The 11,095-nt window shown below is 42.5% G+C and overlaps 1 protein-coding gene across 8 annotated transcripts in view; it reads left to right on the top strand.

Moving 5' to 3' along the window:
• Nucleotides 1–11,095, top strand: part of LOC101858239 — a 75,832-nt gene that overhangs the window by 62,096 nt on the left and 2,641 nt on the right. For 6 of the 8 annotated variants that reach the window (XM_035973633.1, XM_035973635.1, XM_035973634.1 and 3 more), the window contains 3 exons: nt 2,710–2,761; nt 6,547–6,622; nt 7,164–7,256. In XM_035973633.1, coding sequence (XP_035829526.1) covers nt 2,710–2,761; nt 6,547–6,622; nt 7,164–7,256 — 221 coding nt within the window. Of the gene's footprint in view, nt 1–2,709; nt 2,762–6,546; nt 6,623–7,163; nt 7,257–7,827; nt 8,863–11,095 lie in introns of those variants that run through there. The other 2 variants (XM_013090849.2, XM_035973639.1) reach the window with 2 other exon arrangements.

The raw sequence follows: 11,095 nt of genomic DNA, 5'->3' as shown, positions 1-11,095 counted from the left end.
TGCTCATGAATACAGAGCGGACCATTCATAGTCAGTAGTTTTAACTCCCCACCATACTGGTAGTCTGGGTGGCTTTTAGTGCGTGTCATAAAAAACCACTCTCAGTGACAGAGCGAAACCTCTGTGCACATCAGTGATCACTTGTGTTTCACAATACTGGATATCCCGTAGTGGTTATATGCCGTGCCTCTGGTAAGAGAGTCAGCTGTGCTGTGTCTTGCTGTCTGTCAGCGGTCTTTCCTCTCTCTCTCAGTCGCTCTCTGATCCAATCCATCCTTTTATGTCTAATCTAGAATTACTCTATATGTCTCCTTCTCTCTCTCTCTATTCTATCTCTCCCTCTCTCTCCCTCTCTCTAGCTCTCTCTCTCTCTTTGTCTCTCTCCCTCTCTCTCCCTCTCTCTCTCTCTCTCTCTCTCTCTCTCTCTCTCTCTCTCTCTCTCTCTCTCTCTCTCTCATAATTTAACTCGCTTGGTCTTTTGCGGTCAGTCACGACTTCCATCGGTTTTCTTTGGTAGATTGCACACCACCCCTCGTTTGTGCTCAGAAATAGAAAAAACATAAACATTTGCCAAGCGGAAGCCGCGTTGTCTCTGATTCGAAAGCGAAACTGCATACAGTGCGAACGTGTTGTCTGTGCCTTGTTGATCTGAATTCAGAACCTAAGGTAATGATCAGATGGCTGTGGTGGTTTATATTGTAGCTGGGCAGTGTAGGCTAGTATAGGCTAGTATAGATCTAGATCTAGACTCTAGTATCGTGTAGACCAAACAAGACTCAGAGTCTCCGAGAGAGAGAGAGACCAGATCTAGACCTAGGCCTAGGCTTGCCTCTCCTTAGGCTTGCCTCTCCTTCTTAGTTCTTCTTACCTAACTTATTATAACTGATGTCCACTGGAAGTTTGATGGGAATAGCACACAGTGAGCCTTACCGTTTGATGGGAATAGCACACAGTGAATTACTGAGCCTTACCCTTTACTAATTAACTAATACTAGATCTAATACTAATTTAGTAAAACAAATTTAAGCTTCCTCTATTACTGAGTATTGGCATTCACTAATTCACTAATTAATGACTTCTAGATAAAAGAGTTTGATTGTATATCACATGATTGGAAATGTCACACGGTGAGCCGAACGGTTTTAGAAAAGAGTTTGATTGTATATCACACTAAGTGAGTAGGCCTAGATCTAGATCTAGATCTATAATGGCAATGCTTAATGCTAGATCTAGGGTTGTTTAGTGTTTGATTGGAAATGTCACACGGTGAGCCGAACGGTTTTAACTAATTGGCTCGGGGGCTCGGGTGACTAAGTCTAGATCTAGATCTAGATCTAGAATCAAGTGAGTTTAGACTCAACAGTAATACCCTTGTGGGATCAATAAAACTGTAATTTGTCAATTTATGTCTTTACTACTTTGAAGTCAGTATTCCATGAGTAAGAAACGCGAGCGATTCTTGAATTAAAAAGTGGAGACCTCGAACCGTCATTTCAGTTTGGGAAATTCTTCGCAGCTCGTCCGACACAAAAGTCATTCACTAACAAATGACTATAATGGCAATGCTTAATGCTAGATCTAGGGTTGTTTAGTGTTTGATTGTTAATGTCACACGGTGAGCCGAACGGTTTTAACTAATTAAAAGTTGGGGGCTCGGGTGACTAAGTGAGTAGGCCTAGATCTAGATCTAGAATCTAGATCTAGAATCAAGTGAGTTTAGACTCAACAGTAATACCCTTGTGGGATCAATAAAACTGTAATTTGTAAATTTATGTCTTTACTACTTTGAAGTCAGTATTCCATGAGTAAGAAACGCGAGCGATTCTTGAATTAAAAAGTGGAGACCTCGAACCGTCATTTCAGTTTGGGAAATTTTTCGCTGCATGTCCGACACTAAAGCATAAGCCTAGATTTTTTGTCGAATAACTTTCGATCCACTTTACTTTAACCTAGATTCTCTAAACGGCACTCTTCGAGGGAAGTGGTCCCGGCTTAACACCATAGAAATAACACTAAGACTTGTAGTCAGAAACAAAAACAGAAGTCGAGTAAAAAAGCTGTCTTCGGTAATTTTTTTTCCTTACTTCGAGTTTAGAATATTTCCCACATTATTTTTTTTTTCATCAATGGCCTTTTCACCCTGGAAACTCAAGCCAGCTTTTTTAATCGGCTTCCGTTTTTGTTTCCGATTGCAAGTGTTATTTCTACGGAATTAGGCCGGGACCACTTCTCCCGAAGAGTGCCCTCTAAACGATTGACAACCCCGTTTTGTCTTTTCGAGCAAAACTTTTTTCAACGTTACAGATTGGTGTGGAAGGGCACTTTTCTTAGAGAGGCCAGAATATTGCTCGATATGAGTATTGCGGAATTATTTTCTTACGGATATTGATATGTAAATGGGACAAACTGATACAAGACCGGGAACGGTAGCTCGATAACATTAACAATCGGTGCCGTCTGTCTCAAGTCATCCATAAGAAAAGCGTGTCTTTTCATCGGACAGGCTACAGCACGGGCAAAAATAGTTTTGGTGTGGAGTGACATCCCCATTCCGTCCCTCATGTTTAAACCGACTGCGTCAGTGTCATTCTGTTGGTATTAATTTTAAATAACGTTTCCAAGCCCTCTGACCTGGTAACCGTAACAGTTTTGGTCAGGTCCATTTTTCCCCTTCTCTTTCCCCCGATCTCGGAATCTTCGCGGACGCAGTATCATGTCTGGAGAGGAGCAGCCCCAGCCGTTTGCCAGCGACGAGGAGACGGTGAGTTCTCACGCATCCTCAAACCCACACACACGCACGCACCCACCCACACACACACACGCACGCACACTCGCGCGCGCTTGGCAGTCCGACCCGAAATAGGTATATTTCAATTTCATTAAAACATTTCCAGTCGAAAGTCGGGTTTGAGTTGTTTTCTTATTCGTACATTCATATAATATAAGTGAAACAAATTATCGATAAAAGACCAATGCGACAGCCATATACATATATTGTACGCACACAAACACGCGCGCATGCACGCACTCACGCACACACTCAGGAGAAAGAGACAGGACGAGAGAGGGGAGAGAGAGAGAGAGAGAAAGAGAGGGAGAAAGAGAGAGAGAGAGAGTCAGCAGCAATTCCCGGTGTGTCCCGTAGGTCTGCGCTCATAGAAAAAGCTCACTTTGGGCGTGTTTTTTTCCAGTCTAGCGGAAAATACAAATCATCGCCAAACCCTTCGTGAAAGAATAAAAATATTTTGAAAGTAAGGGGCAAAGATGTTGTCACCCCATAACCCCTAATCCCCCCCTCTTTCCCCTCCAACCCACCCTCTTTCTCTCTCTCTTTCTCTCTCTCTCTCTCTCTCTCTCTCTTTCTCTCTCTCTTCCTCTTTCTCTTCCCCTTTCTTTCCTCTCTCTCTTCTCTTCTCTCCTCTCTCTCTTCTCTCTCTCTCTCTAGGTCATTAGAACCAGAAGTCCTTCCTCTATAACACACTGATAATCGGCATGAATCGGAAAGAAAGAAAGTTGTTAAAAATGCCGTTTAATGGTATATTATCGAAATTGTCAAATATCGATACCCGATTAGTTAAGAATCGCCCGTCATATCTCACATCGCAAACATCTTAAACCACTGTACGGGGCTCTGTTCCTTAAAACTTATGTTTGTTATCCTAAATATGGGAATTGGAGTTCTAAACCTAAAGACTTTTAACGGGGAGCTAAAAAAGAGTAGTAATGTACATTGAGTAATCGATACTAGTAGCCACGTGGACAAGCTATTTACAAATGAGAGATGAGAGAAAGTGGTGGTGGGGAAGCAGTAAGAAGAAGAAGAAGAAGAAGAAGAAGAAGAAGAAAAGCCAGCCTTAACCATTACTACACTACAGACCGAAGTACAAACAAACATGTTGGTGCACGAACAAGAACACAGAAAAAAAGACAAGGTGTGAAACTCCGCTCTTCCCGGTGTGTCCCGGAGGTCTGCGCTCATAGATAAAGACGCACTGTGTGCGTATTTTATTTTAGTCGCCAAACCCTTCGTGAAAGAGAAAGACAATCGTTTGAAAGTGAGAGGCACATTAAGTTGTTATCTCTCTCTCTCTCTTTCTTTCCCTCTTTCTCTCACTCTCTCTGTCTCTCTCTCACTCTTTCTCTCACTCTCTCTCTCTGCCTCTCTCACTCTCTCTCTCTGCCTCTCTCCCTCTCTCTCTCACACACTCTCTCTCTCTCTCTTTCCCTAGCCATCTATCTCTCTCTTTTTCCCTCTCTCATTTCTTCTCTCTCACTCTTTCTCTTTCTCGCTCTCTCTCTCTCTCTCTCTCTCTCTCTCCTATCCATTTACCTCTCTCTTTTTCCCTCTCTCCTTTTTTCTCTCTCACTCTTTCTCTCTTCTCTTTCTCTCTCTCTCTATCTCTCGCTCTCTCTCTATCTCTCTCTCTCGCTCTCCCTCTCTCGCTAGCTCTCTCCATCTCTTTGTCTTCTTCCCTCTCTCTACTTCCCTCTCTCTCTCTCTCTCTCTCTCTCTCTCTCTCTCTCTCTCTCTCTCTCTCTGTATATTATAATTTAACTCGCTTGGTCACTTGCGTTCAGTCACGGCTTCCATCGCCTTTCTTAGGTTGATTGCACACAACCCCTCGTTTGTGCTCAGAAATAGGAAAAATAATAAAATCGGAAGCGGAAGTTTTCCTTGACTTCCGCCGTGCCGTGTCTCTCATTCGATAGCGAAACCAGATACAGTTGCGAACGTGTCTGTGCCTTGTTGATTTGGATTTAGAACCTAAGGTAATGATCAGAATGCTGTGGTAGTTTTCTTTGTAGCTAAAAGCTGGGCAGTGTAGGCTTGTGTAGATCTAGATGTTGTATCGTGTAGAACCAAACACAGACTCTAGATCTAGGCCTAGGCTTGCCTCTACTTCTTAGCTCTTAGTCCCTAATACTCCGACCTAACTTATTATAACTAACTAATGACCACTGGCACTGCATGCAGTGTTCAGGGGTAGTACTGGCCTTTGTAGAGCTAAATCTAGGGTTGTTTAGTGTTCGATGGGAATAGCACACGGTGAGCCTAACCCTAATTTACTAATACTAGAAGATCTAGAATCTAGATCTAGATTCTAATGCTAATAATAAAACTAAAAAGCTTCCTATTGCTAGAATCTTGTACCAAGTATTGGCATTCACTAATTAATGACTAGATCAAGATCTAATGGCAATGCTAGATCCTTCTGAGCTGGGCACTTTGTAGAGCTAGATTAAGATCTAGATCTAGATCTAGATTTTCTAGATCTAGGGTTGTTTAGAAAAGATTGGAAATATCACTCGGTGAGCCAAACGCTTAGTCAACCAAGTGAGTTTCCTATTATTATATTATTACTAACTAATGGCAATGCTTAATGCTAGGACTTGGCTTTGTACAGCTAGATCTAGGGTTGTTTAGTGGTTGATTGGAAATGTCACACGGTGAGCCGAACGGTTTTAACTAATTAAAATTTGGGGGCTCGGGTGGCTAAGTGAGTAGGCCCAGATCTAGATCTAGTGAGTTTAGACTCAACAGTAATGTTAAGCAAATGTCGGTGTTTGACACCGTTAACCAAACTGCCCCTCTGGGATCCATAAAATTGCAATTTATAAATTTATCTCTTTAATGGTTCACTTTGAAGTCTGTATTCCATGAGTAAGAAACGCGAGTGATTCTTGAATTAAAAAGTGGAGGCCTCGAACCGTCATTTCATTTTGAGAAATTTTCTGCAGCTCGTCCGACACAAAAGCATAGGCCTAGATTTTTTGGCGAATAACTTTCGATCCCATTTACTTTTAGCCTCGGTTCTCTAAACGTCATTCTTCATGAGGAGTGGTCCCGGCTTAACTCCTAAGAAATAACACTCAGAGTTTGAAGTCGGAAACAAAAATGGAGGTCGAGAAAAAAGCTGTCTTCAGTACTTTTTTGGGGGGGTTCGATTTTCGAATATTTTCTACCTTATTTTTTTTTCTTCATCGGGTGGCATTTTCAACCTGGCAACTCAAGCCAGCTTTTTTAATCGGCCTCCGTTTGTGTTTCCGATTGCAAGTGTTATTTCTATGGTATTAGGCCGGGACCACTAATTCTCCCGAAGAGTGCCCTCTAAACGCGTGACAACCCCGTTTTGTCTTTTCGAGCAATAGTTTTTCCAACGTTACAGATTGGCGTGGAAGGGCACTTTTCTTGGGAGGCCGGAATAAAATATTGCTCGATATGAGTCAGGCGGAACTATTTTCTTACGGATATTGATGTAAATGGGACAAACTGATACAAGACCGGGAACGGTACCTCGATAACAATCGGTTCCATCTGTCCCAAGTCATCCGTTAAAAAAGCGTGTCTTTTCATTGGACGAGCTACAGCACGGGCCAAAATAGTTTTTGGTGCGGACGGACATCCCCGCACGGAACCTCAATTTGTAAACCGACTGCGTCACTGTCGTTCTATAGGTATTAATTTTAAATAACGTTTCCAAGCCCTCTGACCTCGTAACCGTAACAATTTTGGTCACGTCCGTTTTTCCCCTTCTCTTTCCCCAGATCTCGGAATCTTCGCGGACGCATTATCATGTCTGGAGAGGAACAGCCCCAGCCGTTTGCCAGCGACGAGGAGATGGTGAGTTGTCACGCATCCACAAACCCACACACACAAACACACACACACACACACACACACACACACTCACACACACACACACACACACACACACACACACACACACACACACCAACCCAGACACACACACACAACCACACCCACACACCCACACAACCACTAAACATTAAAGCAACTTTTGAGAAATATGGTGATATAACATTTCCTGGTGAGAATTTTGCCCGATCTTTTTTTTTACACGGTATACTGATGTAAATGGGACAAATTGATAAAAGACCAAATGCGGTAGCTCGCTAGAAATCGGTGTCGTCAGTTAAAAGTCATCTTTAAAAAAGCCGTCCCTTTGTCGGACTAGCTGTAGCATGTTCAAAAATATTTTTGGTGCGGACCGACACTTTCGCTGGGTGGCTCATTTTTAAAACAACCGTGTCATTGTGTCATTCTCGCTCTGTGGGTATTTCTAAATAGTGTTTCCGAGCCCTCTGACTTCGTAACCGGAACAATTTGGGTCAGGTCCGTTTTTCCCTTTCTCTTTCCCCAGAACTCGGAGTCTTCGCGGGCACCAGACGGAGCCAGGCATATCTTGCCCATAATCATAGAGGAGCCAGAGCCTATTTCTAGTGACGAGGAGATGGTGAGTTTTGAGGGGGATTCCGGAGACGGGGAGGAGGATAGTGGGGATTTTGAGGAGGATAGTGGGGATTTTGAGGAGGATAGTGGGGATTTTGAGGAGGATGAGAAATTTTTTTCTAGCGACGATAGTGATTTTGGGGAGCGGGCTGAGGACGAGGTAGACTTTGACCAAATTTACAGAGTGTTGTTCGTGGATACGGACGACGAGGTGGAAGATGACAGCGGGTTGTTTGAGAGTTAATTATAGAACTCTTTACCGACAGGAGAAACAACGGAGCAGGTAGGTGGGGGAGTGGGGTGGGGAAGTCTGTTTGTTTTAGTTGATTGAGTTTGTATGTGTGTAAAATATATGATGATTATGATGATTATTATTATTGTTGCTGTTGTTGTTATTTTTATAACCTACTTTTTATAATTTTTAGTTTAAGGAATGAATGAATAAATTTTGTAATGCTTTGGCATGTCTGTAAAATTATCATTTTTTACAATAATAAGTTTTATTTCAGAAGACATTTTTCTAAATTTCCTTTTTTTTTTCCCCTGTGTGCATTGTTTTTTCTCTCTTCCCGAAGAGTTTCCTCGACGTGACCCTGAGCCTGGCTTCTAAGGGAACGACAAAGTATTCCAATATGGGAAATGAGACTAGTTGATGCATGTGTGTGTAGTTTGTGTCTTTGTTCTTATTTAGCATGATAAGACGCCTCAGTTGATGCTTTTGACGTTAAGGAGCGGGCCTGTCTCCGTAGGATTTAATAGTCCCTTCAGCTTCCTGCTTCCGTATCTGTGGCCAGTCCAGTTTGTCCGTGTGTCTCATGCGTGGTCTGTTCCTAGCTTGAGACTGAGGCAGCAGTACCTTTGTGAGTGTGATGGGGTTGGGGGTAAGGTGTGAAGTAAAAAAGTTGATGAAATTTGAAGAGAAGCGAGGGGGAGGGGGGTGTAGATCATTTTTTCGATAAGCTGCACTTTTGAGTAATCACTGTATTTTAAAGAATCCGTTTTGATGCAAGTGTAATAGGTAACAGCTTTTTGGGGGCATGAGCTGTTTCCATCTTTCAACCAGTTTGGGGAACTCTTTCTGAGGGGTTAGGGGTTAGTGGGGAACTGACCCCTGACCCCTCATTACGTAAGATGTCAGTTTCGGCTGTTGGGGGGGGGGGGGTTTGGGGGAAGTGCAGGGGGTGATAAAATTATGTGGGGTGACAGGTGTCCGCGGGGAACTGGAACTGGCCCACGTCACCGGTTATGGGAAAATAGCAAGTTCTTTAACGGCGTCAGCAGGTATCGGGTACGGGACCAAATTGTAGGGAACGTTTTTGTTATCGCTTATTTGTTTTGTCTTCCACAGCTCACAGACTTCCCCTCCCCACTCCCCCCCTTGCGGAAGTCGGAAGTACCGGGCCTCACCGTGGCGCAAGGGTGTAACGCTCTGTTCAAACCAGAAGGGTGGCCGGGAAAACGATGGTTCGGGCAACGGCCCACTTTCTGGTTGGAACCGAGCGGCCAACACGGTACTACGCAGAGCATAGAAAATGTGAAATGTACTGCTTTGGCAATGTGTTGTAAACTATGAGAAACCGGCAGTATGGAAATAAAAGTTCAAATCGGTAGCAAAATGTGTTTGTTCTCTTTGTTTTCAAATCAGTCCTCCCGTTTGTTATGTACTCTATGTTTTAAAAATCAGTCTTCCCTGTCTGTCCTATCCTCTATGTTTTCAATTCAGTCTTTCCTGTCTGTCTTGTTTTTTTATGTTTTCCAATCAGTCTTCCCTGTCTGTTAAATCACTACAATTAGTTTGGATAATTAGCCGGCCCTGGGCGGTTACGGTGCACCTGTTGTGTAAATACAGACCATGGACACTTGGACAAGATTTACATAATGTGCTGTTTTGCCTGTGACGGTATTCCAGCTGACAGGCGGTCTTAGGCCCCCTACTCGATGAACAAAAAATACCCCTACCCACACAGGAATCGAACTCTGTCTTTTGCAAGCCACGGTAGGGTGAAACAAAAAGTTTTGAAAAAGATGGGGACAGAACATTTCCGGACGAGAGTTGGGTCAGAGCTGTTTTCTCTGTCTCTCTCTCTCTCAATCTCTCTCTCTCTTTCTCTCTCTCTCTCTCTTATTCTTCTTCTCTCTCTCTTCTCACACACACACAGAGTTTTCAGTCCCCCTCGACATAGAAAAAGAAATCAGCTTCTTTTGGTGAAACCAGGGAATAGAATATTTCCTTATGATAGTCGGACTGGAGACTTATAGGTACACTGGTGTGACAAATTCTAGATAAAAGACAAAGGGCTCTCTCTCTCTCTCTCTCTCTCTCTCTCTCTCTCTCTCTCTCTCTCTCTCACTCTCTCGCTCTCAGTATATATTGTAAATCTATGTCTTTTTCGCTAAAGCGAAACTGGATTTTTCTGGGGAACGTGTTGTAGATCTGGCCCTTGATCTTCATTCAGAACATAAGGTAATGATTAGATAGCTGTGACATTTTATCATAGGTGAATTCTGGTCAGTTTGATATAGCTCTAGATCTAGATATTGTATCGTATACAACCTAACAAGACTCACCGAGTCTCCTAAAGGAGAGAGACTAGATCTGGATCTAGATATTTAGACTTAGGCCTAGGCCTACACTTGCCTCTCCTTATAGTTCTTAGTCTAGATCTAGATCTAGAAAGGCATTCCCTAATTTTTTATAACTTACTAATGACTAACTAGAACGGCTGTGTTAGCTGGACACTGCATGCAGTGTACAGGGATAGGACTGGCCTTTGTAGATCTAGATCTAGGGTGGTTTAGTATTTGATTGGAACAGCACATTTTGAGCCCAACCCTAATACTAATACTGATTTAGTGTAACAAGTAAGCTTCCTATTACCGAGTAATGGTATTCACTAGCTAGTAGTGCTAGATCTAAATCTAGATCTAGGCGAATAATCCATATGTACCTGTGCATTTCACTATGGGGGTAAAATAATTGCAACAAAGATGATTTTGGTGTCGTTACAACCAGTAGACCTTCCTCTATAACATACTGAAAGTCAGCATGCATCTTAAAGAAAGAAATATGTTAAAAATGACGTTTAATTGTATAGTATCGAAATCGTCAAATATCGATACCCAACTATTTCAGAATCGTTCGTCATATCTCACAATACAAAAATCTTACACCACTGCACGGGGCTCTGTCCTCTAAAACTCAGGTTTCTTATCCTAAATGGGGGACTTTGAATTCTAAACTCTCAAAATTATAACGGGGAGCTAAAAAAGTTAGAGTATTAATGTACATTGAGTACTCGATACTAGTAGCCACGTGGACAAGATTTTTACAAATGAGAGATGAGAAAAAGTGAGGGTCGTGGTGAAGAAGAAGAAGAAGAAGAAGAAGAAGAAGAAGAAGAAGAAGAAGAAGAAGAATGATAATAATAATAATAACAATAATAATAATACTGATAATAATAACAATGAGTATATAACACATATTCATACTCTACAGAATGCTCTGTGCGCTTTACATCCATCACTATTATCACCCTAGCAGACCGTAGAACACTTTGAAACTTTCTCGGCTTCCGGGGAAGCATAATACAGTGCAAGCAGCGGATAAAACGCCTAAAACACGAACAAGTTGGCATGATCTGTCGCTGTCTATATCCGTGTACCCTTTCTCACCTTGAAAACGTGAGGGTAAATCGTGCAAAGTTCCTTTCCCAACAACAAAATGTCGGGCTCCCTGACAGGGTTCAAACCCATAAACTTTCGGTTACGATCTCGATTATTGCAACAACAACAACAGCATTCTACCCTATAACAGCTTTCATTCCACGGAAACGACTAGCCATT

The sequence above is a fragment of the Aplysia californica genome, unplaced genomic scaffold (assembly GCF_000002075.1).
Source record: "Aplysia californica isolate F4 #8 unplaced genomic scaffold, AplCal3.0 scaffold01577, whole genome shotgun sequence".
NCBI lineage: Eukaryota > Metazoa > Mollusca > Gastropoda > Aplysiida > Aplysiidae > Aplysia > Aplysia californica.
This window is presented reverse-complemented; position numbering and strand designations above follow the sequence as displayed.